The 18154-nt window shown below is 48.2% G+C and overlaps 4 protein-coding genes across 4 annotated transcripts; 2 read left to right on the top strand and 2 right to left on the bottom strand.

Annotated features, from left to right (window-relative positions):
• The first annotated feature begins 1135 nt into the window (after positions 1-1135).
• LOC119303890 (protein GRAVITROPIC IN THE LIGHT 1-like) lies at positions 1136-3190 on the top strand. Its single transcript, XM_037581039.1, has one exon. The coding sequence runs from the start codon at positions 1469-1471 to the stop codon at positions 2933-2935; it is 1467 nt and encodes a 488-aa protein (XP_037436936.1). The 5' UTR covers positions 1136-1468; the 3' UTR covers positions 2936-3190.
• A 3081-nt stretch (positions 3191-6271) lies between these two features.
• Positions 6272-9670, bottom strand: LOC119303889 (transcription termination/antitermination protein NusG-like). The gene is made up of 6 exons (XM_037581038.1): positions 9252-9670; positions 8643-8821; positions 7838-8156; positions 7642-7724; positions 6868-7043; positions 6272-6716 (listed from the first exon to the last, which is right to left on the bottom strand). The coding sequence occupies exons 1-4, from the start codon at positions 9660-9662 to the stop codon at positions 7644-7646; spliced, it is 990 nt and encodes a 329-aa protein (XP_037436935.1). The 5' UTR covers positions 9663-9670; the 3' UTR covers positions 6272-6716; positions 6868-7043; positions 7642-7643.
• A 165-nt stretch (positions 9671-9835) lies between these two features.
• On the top strand, positions 9836-12352 carry LOC119303888 (mitochondrial import inner membrane translocase subunit TIM10-like). Its single transcript, XM_037581037.1, has 6 exons — positions 9836-9982; positions 10082-10143; positions 10250-10302; positions 11354-11392; positions 11713-11782; positions 12035-12352. Exons 2-6 carry the CDS (start codon positions 10099-10101, stop codon positions 12083-12085), a joined length of 258 nt encoding a protein of 85 aa, XP_037436934.1. The 5' UTR covers positions 9836-9982; positions 10082-10098; the 3' UTR covers positions 12086-12352.
• A 1076-nt stretch (positions 12353-13428) lies between these two features.
• On the bottom strand, positions 13429-18118 carry LOC119303887 (serine/threonine-protein kinase BSK5-like). Its single transcript, XM_037581036.1, has 10 exons — positions 17951-18118; positions 17400-17626; positions 17136-17271; positions 16359-16492; positions 16153-16258; positions 15957-16042; positions 15678-15866; positions 14511-14678; positions 14223-14336; positions 13429-14011 (listed from the first exon to the last, which is right to left on the bottom strand). Exons 1-10 carry the CDS (start codon positions 18015-18017, stop codon positions 13766-13768), a joined length of 1473 nt encoding a protein of 490 aa, XP_037436933.1. The 5' UTR covers positions 18018-18118; the 3' UTR covers positions 13429-13765.
• Positions 18119-18154: the final 36 nt, after the last annotated feature.

Below are 18154 nucleotides of genomic sequence, written 5' to 3'. Positions count from 1 at the left end.
CCAAAATTTCCTGATCAATTTTTTTGAGATATTCACACACCCCCTGGATAACATAAAAGAATCCAGGCATATATCCGTATCAAAATGCAACGCGTTAGGCTGTGACAGGCTTTATTTTTAGAGTGGCCCATCTTTGATGAGTTATCCTACAATGAGAGAACATGGCCTGCCACTGAGGAGGCCTAGGCTGGGATTCATCCGGGCCCCTCCTTTCACAGGTTTTCTCTTCTTTTCCAGAAGGGAAGGCCTATGAAGAGAGGGCCATGATGAAACAACTCATTAGCTCATAGAAATAATATGATATGTCCCGCTTATAGCAATATGTATCACTCACATCGCCCACTAGCGTAGGAACATGGGTTGGCTTGCAAGGAACCCATCACTTCGGACCATGAGGTGTCGAACGATTTTTTATGAACATTTTCAAGCGGGTTTCTCAAATTCATCAAAATTGAAAAAAGGTTCATCTATTTTGAAAAAAACTTCATCAAACTTGAAAAAAAATCATTGAATTTGATAAAAAATTCATAAAAATTGGAAAAAGTTCATCAAATTTGAAAAAAAAATCATCAAAATTTTAAAAGCCTCATCAAATTAGAAATAAGTTCGTTGATTTTCAAAAAAAGTTCAAAATTTGAAAAATGACCACGATTTTCATATAAAAACACAAAAATAGAAAACCATCAATTTAGAAAAAAACGAATTTTAAAAATGCGCATTTAAAAAGAACAAAAAATAAAGGCAACCCAAATAAAAACCTCCCAGGCAGTGAGCACGGATCAGGAAAAAACCCGGTTTGGAAGCTTCCTAAAACAGGGGACTCCCGTGGCTGTAGAGAACAAGAAATAAAACAAGTTTTATGTCACTCCTAGTATTTCGATGGGCCGGCCCAGCGTGGGGGCACTGCAGGCGCCCGTTAACAAATTGCCCTATAACTGGCGCCTGCAGCACTAAATAGGGTTTGAAAATCGTACGAATCAAAGAGGCCCTAAGGATGGGCTGGTCACTTTTTACAAGTTTTTGGCTAAACCATCACATGGCTTAGTGGGCTCACAAGTCACAGCCCATGATTGGTATGTTCGAATACAAGGGAGTACTAGTATGTTTCCTTCGAAATATAAAGGGAGTACCATGTGAGTATCACTGTGTACAAGGGAGATCACTAAAGTAGTGATGTAAACGCTCTTATATTTGTTTACGGAGAGAAGAGAGTACTTTATTAGCAGCTAATAATAATACTATGGAAGTGACGGTGCTCACTGTTCACTCACAGCTGACCAGAGATTAAAACACGTACGTAAAAGTTATCAGCGGCACGGGACCAGCTCGGCTCAGCTCACTCCCTTGTCCGCATCTAGCCGCGCTCCACACCGCAGAGCATCTCTCTCTTTTCCTTCCCTCCCTTGAATCCGCCACCCACGACCACGAGCGCAGTCACAGAGTCCAACTGCAACCCAGCGAGAGGGAGATGGCGAGCAAGGCGGTCACCATCGGCGATCTGATCCACCGCGTCGCCTCCTCCTGCCTCTCCAACCGCTTCCCGGGCAACTACGCCCACCACGGCTCCGACCTCGACGACGACGACGACGACGACCCCTTCGCCGACTTCGGGGACGCCGCCACCCACGAGGAATGCCCGCGCCCCGCGGTCCGCGCGGGCGCGGAGGAGGGCGACGACGAGGCCCGGAGGCTCAGGATCTGGGAGGAGGGGGAGGAGCAGAAGAGGCGGACCAAGAATGCCGCGGCCGCCGAGGAGGAGGCGGAGGGGGCCGAGCGGGCGGGCGACGCGGAGTCCCTCATGGCGGAGGTGTTCGACGCCGTCTCCGGCGTGCGCCGCGCGTACGCGGCGCTCCAGGGCGCGCACTGCCCCTGGGACCCCGACCGGATGCGCGCCGCCGACGCCGGCGTCGTCGCCGAGCTCCGCCACCTCGCGCGCCTCCGCGACCGCTTCCGCCGCGCCGCCGCCAGCCCGGGCGGCCGCATCCCGCGCCCGAGCCCCTCCGCGCCGCCGCTCCGCGAGGCCGTCGCGCCCTACGAGGCCGCGCTCGACGACCTCCGCCGCCAGCTCCAGGGCAAGCAGGCCGAGGTGGACGGCCTCAAGGAGAAGCTCGCCACCGCAACAAACCGCCGCAACGCGCGCCTCCACCCCTCCAAGAAGCACCACCACACCCTCGCGGCCGCCCCCGCCGCGGAGGTCGGCGCGGCGACGGCGGAGCTGTTCGTCGCCTGCGCGGAGCAGGCCCGCGCGGCGACGCGTGCGTTCGCGGCGCACCTGCTCCACCTCCTCCGCGCGGCGGGGCTGGACCCGGCGGCGGCCACCCGGTCCGTCACCAAGATCCCGGTCTCCTCCCCGCAGCTCGCCAAGCACGCGCTGGAGGCGCACGCGACGGCCGTCCTGCTCGGCGGCTTCGAGCACGAGTCCTTCTACCTGGACGGCTCCCTCTCCTCCCTCCTCGACCCGGCGGCGTTCCGGCGGGAGCGGTACGCGCAGTTCCGCGACATGCGCGGCATGGACCCCGGCGAGCTCCTGGGCGTGCTCCCGACGTGCGCCTTCGGGCGGTACGCCGCCAGCAAGTTCGCGTCCCTGCTCCCGCCGCGCGTGGAGGAGGCCGTCCTTGGTTCCGACGAGCACAAGAAGGCCGTGGGCGCGGGCGCGCACCCGCGCACGCCGTTCTACGGGGAGTTCCTGCGGGCGGCCAAGGCGGTGTGGCTGCTGCACCTGCTGGCGTTCGCGCTGGAGCCGCCGCCCAGCCACTTCGAGGCCGGGCGCGGCGCCGAGTTCCACCCGGAGTACATGGAGAGCGTGGCCGAGCCCGCGCCGCGCGGCGCCGGCATGGTGGTCGGGTTCGCGGTGGCGCCGGGGTTCAAGCTGTGCAACGCCGCGGTGGTGCGCGCCCGGGTGTACCTCGTGCCCCGCGGCGGCAGCCGACAGTGACGCCCACCGTGGCTGACGGGCGGGATCACGGATGCGATCAGCCTGAGCCACGGGCCACCACCCTCCCCTGCTCGTTGGTGCAGCTACCGGGGCTGCACTCGACTCCCTGCCATACTTAGTTCTCCTCTCCCCTGTACTTGGTCCTTGCTAAATCTAAGCCAGTTGCCTCTTCTCTCAAGAAAGTTGATGCCCCCCAAGAGGCTGTAAAACCATACGTACGTATTGTGAAGTGAAGTGCTCCAACGAACAGTACAATTTGCTGGCCCATAGTGTACTACTCCCTCCGTTCCAAAATATAGCGCGCCCACACTTTTCGAGGTTCAACTTTGACCATAAATTTAACCCACGAGACCGACTGCGGCGGGATCAAAAATTATATAATTAAAAACTTTTTTTGAATACGAATTCATTGATATAATTTTTTCGCCCGCCGCAATCGGTCTTGTTGATTAAATTAATGGTCAAAGTTGAAGCACGGAAACCGAGTACGCGCTATATTTTGGAACGGAGGGAGTAATACTTTCTGACACTCAGTTGGCCCATCATTGCGTGCATTTATGTCGCACTGTGCAGTCACAATGCACCGAGCTGCTTGTTTAGAGCATCTCCAACAGGCGCGTCAAATTAGCGTCGCGACGCAAAATCCCCCTTTTAATGCGCGCGCAACCGGAATAGTTGCTCCAGCGGGCCCGCAAAAACCGCGCGCGCGGCAATACGTAGTCCAGCGCGCGGGCTGAAACGCAATCGCGCACCGCTTATTTGCTGCGCCCGCTCCCGCGCGCTGGACTCTCGCGCGCTCGCTCGCACCTCTCACCCCCCATCCAGCCGTGCCGTCGCCGCTGACCGCGCCACCTGGCGACCGTTTCGGCGCTTCCCCGGCCTATCCCCGCCCCGCGCGCGCTTTCTCCGGCCCCCCTCTAGGCCCGCCGCCTCGCGCGCATGCTGGTCCGCCGACGAACAGCGCTCGCTGCCGCTCGGCGCCCGCAAGGTGTTCGACAAAACGCCTAGAAGGTATGTATTGCCCAAAAGTCATGAATTTCGTGCATATTGATTGTAGTTTTTTATTTATAGCATAGTATTCAATATTGTAGATGAGTTCGTCGTATGATTCTTCCGAAGAAGAATTTGATATGGAAGAGGAGGAGGATCTTGCAATGATCCTAGCTATGCATATTAATAAAAAACCGAAGCACGGTGGTTCGGTTATGGGTTGGCAAAAAATTTGGAGGGATAGGATCGATGCCCACAACAGATTGATCAGGCATTATTTTGCGGAGAATCCCACATACCCCGAGTCGTATTTTCGTCGCCGGTTTAGGATGAGCACCGAGTTGTTCAGGCGCATTGCAGAGAAACTAGCGAGCCATGACCGCTTTTTTCAGCAAAGGAGGAATACCGCCGGAGAGCTCGGGCATAGCACCTTTCAGAAGGTGACAGCCGCTTTGCGTATGTTGGCATACGGTATAACGGCTGATCTAGTTGATGATCACTTGGCTATGGGTGAGAGCCAAACCATCATGTGTGTCAAGCGCTTCGCAGTCGGAATTGTGCAAGTCTTTCGCGAGGAGTATTTGAGATCTCCCAACGCTGAAGACATCGCAAGGCTTTTAGCGATGAACAAAGCTCGCGGTTTTCCTGGCATGCTTGGCTCAATAGATTGCATGCATTAGACTTGGAAGAATTGTTCAAAGGCATGGCATGGGCAATTCTAGAGCAAAAAAAGGGGTTCCACTATAATCCTTGAAGCGGTGGCCGATCAAGAGACTTGGATTTGGCATGCATTTTTTGGAATGCCTGGATTTTTGAATGACATCAATGTTGTCAACCGGTCACCACTGATGAGTAAGATTGCAAATGGGAAGTTGTCACCGGTGCAGTTTATAGCAAATGGCCGTATATACAACTATGGCTATTATCTAGCGGATGGCATCTATCCAAAGTGGCAAACCTTTGTCAAGCCGTTGAAAAAGCCAGAAGGTAAGAAAAATCTTGATTTCCACAATGCTCAGGCGGCGGCTAGAAAAGATGTGGAGAGAGTTTTTGGGATTTTGCAAGCCCAATGTGCTATTGTGAAAGGACCGACTAGATTTTGGGATCAAAAGATGCTTTGGTACATAATGCACGCTTGTGTGGTCATGCACAACATGATCATCGAGAATGAGCGTGGCCAAGATGTAGACTACTCTCAGTATGAGCTCTTGGGATATCCCGTGCTAGTGCGACGGAGGGCTGAAAGGGTGGCCCGTTTTGTTGCCTCCTATCATGTCATTCGACATCCTGCAGCGCATAATGATCTTCACAAGGATCGTGGTGGGCATGGAATTGACGACAAAGAGCATCATGATTTGTGCGTTCGTTATTGTATTGTTGAACTATTTATTGTGTTTAATTGCACTATTTGTTGTATTGAACGATAAACTGTTTGTTTGAGTTGTAATAAACGAAATTGAACTATTTATTTTTGTTTGTTTTTTATTTTTTTTGCTTTTGTTTTTGAATGCATATGTTGTTTGTGCGAGTCGCGCGCGCTGCATTTTAGCACGGCTGCTGGAGCCAGCGCTGCGCGCCGCATCAAAGCAGGAGATGCGCGCGCGGCATATCTGTTTTTTGCGCGCGGCCCGACCAGCGCCTGTTGGAGATGCTCTTAGGCGGGACGAACAGCAAGGCCCTACCATCATCACCTTTGATCTGATGAATTTGTCTGAAAAATATACTACTAGTTTGGAAACACTGATTGAAACAAGAAAGAAGGACGGCGTCTTGATCGACGCATGCCATTGCAAAGCATGGCATGAAAAAGGAGCGAAGGTGATGGATCTGTTCAGGTGGGAGACATTGCAGGCTTTGTTCCAGCATCATCAGCACATTGCCACAGACTGTAGGAAAAGGGAGGAAAGCAAGAAGCTTGTACTGTAAGCCTTTTGGTCTCAAGGATGGAACACTGATGAAAACAACTCGATTGGAACTGTTTCTCCAAAGTGGCCTCACTCTGTCAGAAAGCAAAGCAAAGCAAAGCAGATGGAGCAGCACATTTCAAGATTGCTAGACATGATGACCTCCAACGACAACCGGCCTTCCTTTTCCGCCATTTGAAGGCTAAATTTCGGGTTTTGACCCTTTTCTGAAACTACATCGAGATCTGACCCTAGTCTGGATTTTTTTCCGATATCTGACCCTTTTGCTACCGCGATGCTCGTGCCTACCACCAGGGACCTCGCCAGGGACCTTGGCGGTAGGAAACAACCCTACCGCCATGGACCCTGGCGGTATCAAAAGGGTCAGATCTCGAATTTTTTTCAAACTAGGGTCAAATCTCGATTTAGTTTCAGAAAAGGGTTAAAACACAAAATTTTGCCTCATTTGAACTGGTTGGTAAATGCATGTACTGATCACAATTATTAAATGAATGAATAGCCTATTGTGCTAAAAAAGAATACAAAGTGTTGAAGCATTGCTCTCTATATGATATAACTGGGTCGAGGTGGAACTTTAGGCCTTGTACAATGGGAGGTGCTTAGGGAGATGCTTAGTAAAATAAACCGAGTTTTCCTTAAGCACCGGTGCTTATTTCTACGTGATAGACGCTTAATTAAGCGTATACTCTCTACAAATGAGCACCGGTGCTTAGAGAAAAACTGGTTTATTTCTCTAAGCATCTACTCCAAGCACCTTGCATTGTACAGGGCCTTAGCAACCAAGTGGAGGTTAGGTCAGGTCCGCGATTTCCCTGGTTCAACAGATCCGATCCTCGTTCGCAAACCAGCGTTTAACACCTGTCAGGCTGAAAGAAGAGATTATTTAGTTGTTTCAACATGAATAAGGCTGCAAAAAAGCCATTCCCTGTTTACTCCTCCCTACCTAGTAATTTAGTTCAGGATCCATTCACAGAGTTCGTTTAGTTGTTCAAACACATGGTGGTGGAGAGTACTTACGGCTTAACGTTTACTGGCCCACGGGCTAACTCTTCTCTTGTGTTTGTCACCCAATCCAGTGGTCTTCAACAGATCCATATACCCCAAGTGCTTTATTCATATCTCCAGGGCCCAACTGACAAACTTCTGATTCTATTTTGAAAAACAAAACTACTGATACAGTGGTCTGTGCCTACCTGTTCAGACATGAAAAAAAAATGTGAGAAACATTTTTCTTTTTATAAGAACGCACAATATAGTATGAGAAACCAGAATGGGAGGCCCACGAAGCTTAAGAGGGTCTGAAATGTATGGAAAGTACTGTGGGGGAAAAGTCAATTTGATGGACACCCTACTGACATATCATGGAACAATGATAAAATTTCCTTACAGCAGAACCTTAAATATACTTGATTTACTTCACTTGGGAGAGCAGCAATGATAACGAATGAAATGATCGTCCTATCCTATACCCAAAGGCCCACATGTGAGGTCACATACTCCAGATACACAATTTATTTTGTGTATGAAAAATATGCAAGCCTTCTACCTATATGATTCTTTTCAGGCCATAACCAGGGGAAAGAGACTCCCCACTTGTACTAGTAACCCCCTAATGATTATAATACATTACTGCCTGGGTACTGTTTTTACTTTATGGCCACCTGATGCAAGTTGAGTAGCAGATGTTGATTCTTGGAAACTGATGGTTAAATGCTATTGTCCAGTGCTCAGTCATAGGTAAGCGAAAACAGAATTCAGAAGTGCTCAGGTATTAGACACAACTCTCATTACCATTAAGTATTCAGTGCCTCAATTTGATCAAAATCTAGATCTACAAAGCTCTCCTTGCCAAAAAGTGTCATCTGGACAGTAACCTGTGGGAGGTAAAACACTTCTTAGATAACCAGATAATACGAGAAGAAAAGGTAACGGAGAACAGCAAGGCAATTAGCTCACTATGAAGCTGTCATCAGCCATTCAGCCTAACCTTCTTATTTTTGCGATTTACTTCCAGAAGAGAGCCAGTGAAGCCTGCAAACGGCCCGGAGAGAACATGAACACTGGCACCAAGCGTAAAAGTGTCGTTGCTGGAGGCACCTTTTGAAGTTGATTTCTTGACTTGTTTCTTGATCTTATTAATTAACATAAGTTCAGAGTCTTCAACGGGTTTACCAAAAGACCCCTTATCCCAGTTTTCCAGGTCTTCAAATTCTTTGTCAGCTTTCTCTTGTTCCTCCTTCTCCTTTTTAATAATTGATTCGACCTCTTCAACTGGAATAGGTTTAGGCTTCTTAATCTGCCTTTTACTGCACGGTGAAAGTATTGTTACGATGGCACGCACAAGAAGGGCACAACTGATCATACAACAGATATGAGATCCGATCTGCTATGTTACTACATATCAAAAACCTAGTATAACTCATACACTGCTACAATTACAGCAAACAAGTTATCGCTTCCAAAAAGTTCTTCATGTCAAGTGCACAGAGCACCATTTTGCTCCAAAAAGAAGTCCAGATCATCAAATTGGTACACTAGCTGTTTTGGGGAAATTGGGTACTGAGTAATGCGTGTTGGTCACTTTGTGGGTTAAAGGATTATTCTGCAACTACGGACGGCACATGATTGTACAATATACAATACTCATCAGAAACACTTCAAAAGTCCAGGGTGGCAAGCTATCTAACATCAGCTGTATAAGCAATAATATGGACAATTCGAACAAGAAAATCGAAGCGAAGAGCAAATAAAGTTTCAGACAGAGGTTAGTGAATGGGTTGAGAAGTACCCACATGGAACCTCTTGTAGCTCCAATGAAACCATAACAACCTTCGGTGTCTCTGATGAAATCATGAAGCTCCTTGTTTAAGGTGCAGTACAGAAAGACCAGCCCAGGATGCAGAGGTTTTGACTTGGTACTGATCAAACCACTTTTCAGCCTCTTCTTCACTTGGATTGCAGGATTGTAAATCTGCAGAGAATATTTGTGAGAAGGACAGCTCAAGGCAGCATGGCTTGCAAATAAGCAGGCTATCGTAGTTGGATTCACCTCACATCTCACTAGCCCAAAGTTTAACATGATTGCATGATTCAAGTAACAAGGACTACAAAAAAATTAGTTACTGAAAATGAAACGGCAAGTGTCGCCGCGAGAATTCACAACCAATAGCCAAATGCATCCTCACAGGTTCTGTTATGCACAATTGTTCCGTAGGTGTGAAATTTATGTGGCGATGAGAGTTCTGCACGGCGGCATTGGTCATATATAGCACAATCAAGATACCCCATGGCACATTACGCTTCAGGTGTTCGGCAAAATGCTCATGAGAGAGGCCAGCGATCTAAACGAACGACCCATTGCTCCATTCGGAGGCTAGAGGAGAGACTAGGAGCGATACTACCTTGAAGGAGACCTCGGAGAAGCGGCGGGCGACGGCCTTGGTGATGAGGTCGACGTAGTCGGTGCCGGGCGCCATGGAGACGCGCACGAGCCACCACTGGGGGCCGTGCTCGGCGAGGAAGTCGAGGTTGAGCTCCTCCCGCCACGTCCGCTTCGGCGGCTTCTTCCGCCGCCGCGCCGGCTCGTGGATGAGCCGCTCCTCCACCTCCTCCTTCCAGTCCCGCGCCTTGAGCTCCCTCGCCTCCCTCCGCCTCTCCCTCCTCTCCCGCGCCGTCAGCTCCCAGTCCCCGCCCCCGCCGTCCACCGCCGAGGCCGAGGCCGAGGCCGACACCACCGACGCCGCGGCGGCCCGCGGCGCCGACGCGAGGGCGCAGCGGCACGGGAGCCGCAGGAGTGGATAGACCAAGCTCATAGCTCCGAGCCGCTCGGGAACGAAGCGATTGAGTTTTTTTTTTCAAAAACAAAATATAGCCGCTTATCACCTACCGGCCCAGAAACGTGGGCCTTGGCCGGCGAACGTACGCGGGCCCGGAGGCCCACGGTGTCAGCACGAAGCCCATATGAGGACGCGCAGGTCCTCCTCCTCCTCCTCCTCCAAGAAAGAAGAAGAGCAAAACCCTAGAGATTGAGGCGCGGCTGCTCTAGCGTTCCTCTTCGCCTCCGCGGCATCTCGACCACCGCCGCCGCCGCCGAGCTCGCGAGATCTCCGGCCTACTCCGGTCATCCTTCCCCGTAAGCACCGCCGTCTTTGCTCCCCGTCTCTTCCCCCCGTGCCTTCCTCGGACGATTCCCTCGCTTAGATCGGTGCGCTCAGCGATTCTGTCTGTGCAGGCGAAGGCGTCGCGACAATGGCTGCCGCCAAGGACGTGCGGAGCGAGCTGGAGAAGGAGATGGTACGCGCGCCCGTCTTTGCTTCCGGATTTTCCATGTTTTTTTTGTGCCCTCCTCTTCGATTTCGAGTTTGTGATGAGGTTAACTGACGGTGGCTGCGCGGTGCAGATGTTCGGGATGGCGGAGAAGGAGATGGAGTACCGGGTCGAGCTTTTCAACCGGTGAGTGATTCGCCTGTTAGCTAGCTGCTTGCTCTACTACCACCTGGGTGGGGCTTGCGAGATCAGATCACTGGTTGATGCAATGAGTAGAACCGACTCCGTAGCTGTTGTTATACATTGAGGGATGCCATTGTCTGCCCTTGCTGTGGCGTCTCAGACTAGCCTAATGTAGTTTTACAGTTATAACTTATAAGCCTGGTGTTTAATGTCCTTACTGCTTCAGTGATTTCCTTGCAAACACATTTTCCCTGCTATGCCAAGTGATTGCCATGCCCTGCATCGGCAACTATGAGTAGGAACTTCTTGATGAGCCGAGGACAATGATATTTTTGAACTGCTTAATAGAATGATCTTCCCTGAACCCGCAAATAATGTGTGTGCACTACTGCTACTCTACTCCTAATAATAGCATAATGTAGTTTGATAGTTATAATCCTGGTGTTTATGTGCTGAAAACTATGAATAGAGCTGTTTGATGAGCCAAGGATAAATATGTTGTCGAACTGCCTAATAGAATGATCTTCCATGAACCTGCAACTAATGTGTGTGATGCTCGTTAATGTACTCCTATATAGCACCTACTAGTCACATTGATTAGGAGAAGAGGTAGTATCGCGTAATTTAGTGACGTTGGCTTGCTATTACTTGTAACTTGTAAGCATCAAGATGCCCTGTACTTTGCTAGTAGTAGATACTCACTTATTCTCATTTGTTGCTTCCTCGTCTAAACTAGATTAATGATGACAAGAGAGAATTTTGTGTTTCATTTATGTGTTCCAAATATGCTTGCATAGGCAGTCACTTCTGAAATGTCAGTCTGACATTGTTATAGGGATGATAAATATTTAGGGCCACTTCTTTTATGGCTTATTTGGAGCTGTGGCACAGCTCCAAATAAGCCACAAAAGAACTGGCCCTTAGCAGCGTCGCCATGGTGTATCATCCACTCTGTACTCTTTTTCCTCGGAGATAGTTAGATTGTGCCACATTACTCCTGAATCCTTTTCTATTGTACACATGTTGATGCCGTGAGCCATTTTTTTGTATGCAGGCTTACACATGTTTGTTTTGAGAAGTGCATTGAGAAAAGGTACTGGTCGTTCTAACTCGAAATCTCTTGCCATTTTTTTCAACACATCATTACTTGGTTCTGGATTGCTTTGTTGATTTGCTGTTTATAGTTGAAAACTCAGTAACCAAAATATTGCAGTTATATATTTCTTTCATGTGCTAAGATAATGCAAAAATTCATTATGGTTCAACCAAGCTGGTCAAAATAGTCAAGTGGCGTCTATCTTTCCATCAGTCATCTCTTTTGGTTGTAACTCATTGGTTAACAGCCACAAGAAAGATTTATCCTCTGTTGAATTTAACCGTGGCCTTTACCTGTGATTTGTTCTGTTTCAACAGGCATAAAGAAGGTGAACTCAATATGGGAGAGAACAGTTGCATTGATCGGTGTGTTTCAAAGTACTGGCAGGCAAGTTCCCTTGTGATACATGTGGTTTTTATAGGAAAGAATGATAATATCACTGCCTTTTTGCTTTGGGCAAGAAAACACTGTTTCCTGTGCCTTCATGTGGTTTTTGATTTGGAACTGCTAGCTACCTTAGGGATGTACTATGAATTTGCAGTTTCATTAATCTTCCTTTTCTTTGTTTGCCTAGAAATAATAATGCCCAGCGGTTTAAATATCTACATAGCTTTGATACATGTGGCTTCTTCTTTTCAGGTGACTAACATTGTCGGCGGAATGCTCGGGACTCAGCAGACCCCGATGTGAGCGCACTGAGAAGCAGTAGTCGCATTTTCTGTAGCAGGACACCGTCCCCATGTTTCTCCTCTGTTTTTGTTTTGGAATGTTCGCCGTTTCGCTAAGTAAAGCATGAGTGACCGACTAATTCATATATACTGTTCAAAAGGGAACCCTCAGCGTGTCGCGCTTTCCAGTGGTGTACCATGCCACTGAATCATGGGCAGGGGCGCATGCCTGTAATAATTTGGTACAGCTCGATAGATTTTGTTGCCGAAGCTTCTCTTTTCATGGTTATGATTGTGCCTGTGTGGCTGTGTCAGAAGCGCAGAATGCCTGCTGGCATGGATCCTTCTCTAATGTTGACTGCTTTTTTGCTAACTCAATCGAAAGACCAGTGCTATCATGTGCTGTATGTTGGGTACATGAGTAGCTAAAATTGAATACTCCCTACTATCAAAGTTGTCACTGAAACATACTCCCCCCCGTTCATAAATGTAAGCCGTTTAGATATTTCAAAGCGGACAACATACGGACCTAAGTGAGTGAATCTGTATGTAAAATCTCTAAAAAGACTTAATTATATTTATGTACGGAGGGAGTCGTATATAGCACTGAATTATGTCGTGTTTGAGTGACAGGTAATATGGATTAGAGGGAGTAGCTAAAATTGAACAGAAAAAAGGTTGTTCCTTGACCACGAAACAAACTTTGTGAATTGTGGTCACCGATAGTATTTCTTAGAGCAAACGTCATCACGATATACTAACTTTTGCAACAAGCGAAGCTGGAAGCCAACGATGACAGTGAAAAGGCTAAAAAATGTTTGAGCTTGTCAGTATTAAAAAAAATCCTCCAATATATCATGTCCTTATAACAATAAAGACACATGATGATAGCACTTTGTGTGCAGACTACAAATGGTCATGTTCTCTGTTGAAATATTTTGTGGATATTTTGAGAGAGAGAGCGTGTGTGTGTACGTGTCTTCCGCAATAGCTTTGTGTGCAGACCACAGAGGCGAATGATTATAGTAATTTGTGTACAGACCACAAATGGTCATGTTTTCAGTTAAATCTTTTTTGAAGGAAAGTTCAAAAACGCTGAATGAGTCGCATGATCTGCTTCCGAAGAGGCAAATCCCATCACCAATAAACACAAAACAACTGCTTAAATCTGTTCAAAATCACTTCAAAATCCTGGAGCCTACTAGCAGGTTCTCAACAATGAGAAGACCAGTTACTTGTATAGCACAGGTTGCCATCTTCAATGGTACCACCAAAAATATGGGCTACACATTTTGTGCAGCAGCTACACGCAAACGCAGACACTTGCAGTGCAAACAGAGAGGAGATGCCTGACGAACCACAGCAGTTCAAAGCTTCGAAATTCTCTTTGGAGTTCTGTATATACATGAATTTAGAGAGAGACATAAGACTACAATAATGTCAATTTACAATCTCAAATCCACGGAACGCTATTGCCCATTTTTTTACTTATATGGATATATCGGAGGAGTAATAACTGCCAGCCTAGGAGTTTTGTAAAACCACTGAAGGAAGACACCAATTTAACTTAGGGGAGGCCAAAAAACAACCCTAGTGCCACTGGTTGCAAAGCATATCTGGTTGGACCGACGACACCCAAAAGCGCAGGCGACCTAGGTACAGAAGAGAGAGGAGGCGTCATCGCGGGCGGCTCTATACAGTCCTAGTTCCTACCGGTTCTCTGGGCTTCCAAGGAGGCGGCGATCCTTAGCTTCTCGTGCCCGTCGAGCTCCATGCCGAGCCCGATGAGCGCCATCCCTTGCAGGTAGTGCGCCGTCGGCCACTCGGGTGATATCCCCTCTGCTCTCCTTGCGTCCTCCAAGGCATCCTCCATCCTGCCAAGCACCACGTTCGCGAACCCTCGCCGCACAAGCATGGTCGGAGACTCCATTGCACCAGTATCGATAAACTGCAAAATGTGCACAGCTCAAAAGTGTAAATCTCAAGTTTCACACTGTCTCAAAGCCACTGTTAAATCGGCTTTGGATCAATTCATATTTCCATGTTATGCAACAAAAGAACTGCTTCTATTAGGAATTAGGCTTGAACTGAACAGTGCAGATGCAGCACATGACATCTCACTTTTAACAATACCCCCAGTCATGATAATCAAAACATACCCTTGAGTAACACTCCAGCACAGTCGTAAAATCTTTGGATTGAAAAGCATCGTCTCCATTCTTCTTGACCTGAATACTCTCAGATGGTTGGCCAGGCCACGAGCTTAAAGACACCTGCAAGTTCCAAACGTTCAAAAGTGTGTGCAACACAAAAACTCATTGTTATCAGTTAAAGCAATACATAAAAAGAGCAAGGTGACAAAACTAAATGGTCCCAATTATCTTGTTTGGTGCATTTTTAGATTTTGCATTCTGGGCAAAGTCATATGTATTGGCAAGTACTCTTACCTTAAAACTTGCTGTCTCATCCTCATCATATCCCTCATTTTCCAGCAACTCATGCACCTGCTCAAGGTCTGCTGTCGCATAAGCTTTCTCAGTAGCAGAAAATGAAACTTGTTCTGCGTTCTCCTTGACAGCATCCTGTGAGATGCCCAGTAAAGTATGTGAAGGAGCCTGCAATGAAGATTTAGTTAGAACTATTTAAGCAGGCAAAGGTGCATAACTTTTGTCTAAACGCAATAAAGTTACATAAGTGATATGAGAGAGTGAATCCGCCCATATACTTCAGAGCAGGCAAACTACATAATTTGTTATAAGCGAAACAAAGCTGCATATATGCTTTGACAGAATAAGTCCATCTACTACAAAGTGTATGTAACCCAAAACATTGCTGTTCAGGAGAGGGTGGCTGGACCCCGAGCAACAGGCTCATTATCCCGTCCGTCCATGTGCTGTTCGGGCTAAGCAAAGTATCTTCCAGATCAGATATACGAGAAGCTATAAATCAATTATTGAACAGTGGATACGTATGGCATTGGCCCATGTCAGGCTGGAAAGAGATATGATCTGCTGGGTCAATGACATTCTAAGTGGCCCATATGATGCTTGACAACCATTTATTGTAGCATACCAGCCCTGATGTACTTTGTTGAGTGCTAAAGAATTAATAAAGTGCCAATTATACAAAGTCCCAACTTTTTTTGCGTGCTAATAATGTTCATAATCACACATCTGTCGTATGCAGTTTTGACTATTGCTAACAGATTCTCTGCAAACAGGTGCAAATTGTGATGAGTATGTGCAACTAAGATCACTGATATTTGTGTATAACGCTCAATTTAAGTGTGAAATTGAGTAATTTATTTAGCTTTTCTTTATTGACACAAAAAAATTATGAAAGCAAAACTGCATATATGGTTTGACAGGATAAGTCCATTTATACACTACAGAAGATGGAGCAGTGTGATTGTTCTCAGATAGCATTAAAAAGAAAAGCAAAGATAGTTCTGTTGCATTGAAGAGAATAAGTAATTTCCTTGCAAAATAACATTGTACTAGTTGGAAATCGCAGCAAAACAACTAGCTGGTGAGGATTGTGTTATTGCTGGAACTTTTCAATATTATAGAACACCAAGAAATCTATTGAAAATTATCAGTAGGATGGAACATTACAGAAGCGTCTTTTTGAAGGCTTGCAAGAGCAGACACTACTGCTTTCAGGTTTGGCCGGTCGCGAGCTTCATATTGCAAGCAGCGGGATGCTAACCGCACCATTTCGGTTCCATCAGAACTGGAGACGTGACCATCCAAGCAAGAATCCATGAGCACGGTGATGTTCCTTCCTCTGATAAGGTCAAGCGCCTACAAAAAAGAGACAAATCAATTATTTACTTGGACAAAGTTGATCGTCAACAATGCCAATGCACAAATTTCAACATGATTTCCACTTACATGGCTTGGTGGAATGTGCTTTCCACTTAGGAGGTCAAGCAAGATGGTACCAAAGCTGTAGACCACACTCTCGGGGATTACTCTACCTGCACAACATGAGGGATGAATTTGAGCCTCTAATCAGAAGCAAACATGGCAAATTCATGAAATACGTTCGTGATCACTGGATCACTTGCATATGTATGACACACTTTACCTGTCTTAAGGTACTCAGGAGGTGTGAAAGCCAAATTGGTACTGTAGCTTTTCCCATCTCTGCTGTTCTTCATCAAACCAAAACATGACAATCTAGGGTTGCCATCCTGTAATTCAGAGCAAAAACAAAAAAATATATTAGATATCTTGACTCTGGCAATCCCAGCTAGGAAGCAGAGCACACAAGGAGAACAAGTTCTGACTCACCACATCAAAGAGGACCCTGTATGCATGCAGGTCATGGTAGAGAGCCCTCCCTTTGAGGGTGCAGTATTCCAGTGCTTGGGCCACATAGAGTGCAGCTCGCACCCTCATTGCCCAGCTCAACGGTTTGGTCTCCCCTGAGAAGGATAACAACCATGAGCGCAAAATGGAATACCGTATTCAAAATAGAAGCTCTTAAGGAAAACAATTAATGCTAAATGCCCTGAACACATTTCACATGTGAACCAAAATTAAATGCCCCGAACACATTTCACCTGTGAACCAAAACTAAATGGTCCTATCATAGGTACTTTGCCAAGGATAAACATGTGAACCAAAACAAAATGTAGTAAGTAAAGCCATGCCATCGTGCAATAATCACATTCATGAATCATTAATTGCCCATTCTATAAAGTACTCTTGCATATAAAGGCGTAACTAATCACCTGTGCTGATTTCCGGTTATAGTCTAACATAACAAGAATAGGACTAACCCACACAATTAGCAACAGTGTTTACTTAAGCTACCTACATTACCATATACCAAATCTAGAAACAACAGTAAGCATAGACCACATTTGTGACTGCATACAACACACTAGAACAAGCATAGACCGCATATGTGATTGCATACAACACACTTGGAACAAGGAAAGAAGTGTGAAAAACATAAATTACCTACACTAGTATATCAAACCCAGAAACAACACTAGCACGGACCACATTAGTGATTGCATCCAACACACTTGGAACAAGGAAAAAAGTGAGTAACAGACATACAGTGGAAGAGATGCTTTGCGAGGGTATCGTGCGGCATGAACTCGGCGACGAGCAGCCGCTCGCCGCCCTCGCAGCAGCACCCGATGAGGTTGGACAGGCGGCCGCTCCGCAGCAGCACAACGGCCCTAGCCTCCTCCTGCGCACACGAAAACAGAAAAGCCAAATTCAGTTCAGACTCTGCAGCAGAGGCCAGTCGAGCACTGCATACTAGACGACGATGATCCACCCTGTGGAGCAAAGCAAGCAGCAAGGAAGAGCACGAACCACGAACTGGCGCGCGTCGGGCCAGGCGGAGCGGCCGAAGCGCTTGATGGCGACGGTGGCGCCGGAGCTGAAGAGCGTGCCGCGGTAGACCACGTTGGGCGCCTTCTCGCCGTGCTCGGAGACGATGCGGTCCGTGGCGAAGCCGTCGGTGGCGGCGCGGAGCTCGTCGAGGCTGTACTCCGCGAACACCGGCACGCCGCTGCCGTCCTCCCCGGCGGCGCCGTTCTCTACAGGGGCACGGAGACAAACAGGGTGAGCGCGTGCGTGCGCGCGTCGGGATCAGCCCCGAAGCCGCCGAGCGGATCGAGCCCCCCACCCACCGAACAGGAGCAGACAAGGCCAGCGAGCGAGAAATTGGCCGGGAAAAAAAGCGAGGAGACCAGGACCCCCAAATGCGGGGCCGCGGCCGCCCTCCCCTCCGCCGGAAAACACGAAACGCGTCGGCGAGCACGAGGGGAGGAGAACGGCGCCCTGAATCCGAGGGCGAGCGGGGAGGCAGGCAGAGGCGGGCAATGCGGGCGGGGGGAGCGGTTGGTGGAGGGTTTGCTTACCGAGGCGGGGCGATTTGAAGTGCGGCGGCCACCAGCAGGCGGAGAGCTTGGAGCAGCGAGCCCCCATGGACGCCGGCCTGCCCGCGCGCGCCTCCTCCGCCGCCTAGATCTCCCTCCCTCCCCCGCTGCGGCTGCTTCCTCCCCGCTACCACCACCACCTCCGCTTCGCTCGCTCGCTCTCTCTCTCTCTCTCTCTCTCTCTCT

The sequence above is a fragment of the Triticum dicoccoides genome, chromosome 5A, assembly GCF_002162155.2.
Source record: "Triticum dicoccoides isolate Atlit2015 ecotype Zavitan chromosome 5A, WEW_v2.0, whole genome shotgun sequence".
In the NCBI taxonomy this organism is placed as follows: Eukaryota; Viridiplantae; Streptophyta; class Magnoliopsida; order Poales; family Poaceae; genus Triticum; species Triticum dicoccoides.
Note: the sequence above shows the minus strand (reverse complement) of the source record. Positions and strands in the feature narration are given on the sequence as shown.

Coding starts and splice junctions, on each gene's coding strand:
- LOC119303890 (XM_037581039.1), top strand. CDS start 1,469: ATGGCGAGCAAGGCGGTCACCATCGGCGATCTGATCCACCGCGTCGCC.
- LOC119303889 (XM_037581038.1), bottom strand. CDS start 9,662: ATGAGCTTGGTCTATCCACTCCTGCGGCTCCCGTGCCGCTGCGCCCTC. Junction 8,157..8,642: donor GGAGCTACAAGAGGTTCCAT/GTGGGTACTTCT, acceptor TTCACCGTGCAG/TAAAAGGCAGATTAAGAAGC. Junction 7,725..7,837: donor TAAATCGCAAAAATAAGAAG/GTTAGGCTGAAT, acceptor TACCTCCCACAG/GTTACTGTCCAGATGACACT.
- LOC119303888 (XM_037581037.1), top strand. CDS start 10,099: ATGGCTGCCGCCAAGGACGTGCGGAGCGAGCTGGAGAAGGAGATG. Junction 10,303..11,353: donor CGGGTCGAGCTTTTCAACCG/GTGAGTGATTCG, acceptor TTTTGTATGCAG/GCTTACACATGTTTGTTTTG. Junction 11,393..11,712: donor GAGAAGTGCATTGAGAAAAG/GTACTGGTCGTT, acceptor CTGTTTCAACAG/GCATAAAGAAGGTGAACTCA.
- LOC119303887 (XM_037581036.1), bottom strand. CDS start 18,017: ATGGGGGCTCGCTGCTCCAAGCTCTCCGCCTGCTGGTGGCCGCCGCAC. Junction 17,272..17,399: donor CCGACGCGCGCCAGTTCGTG/GTTCGTGCTCTT, acceptor TCGTGTGCGCAG/GAGGAGGCTAGGGCCGTTGT. Junction 14,337..14,510: donor ATGAGACAGCAAGTTTTAAG/GTAAGAGTACTT, acceptor TGGAACTTGCAG/GTGTCTTTAAGCTCGTGGCC.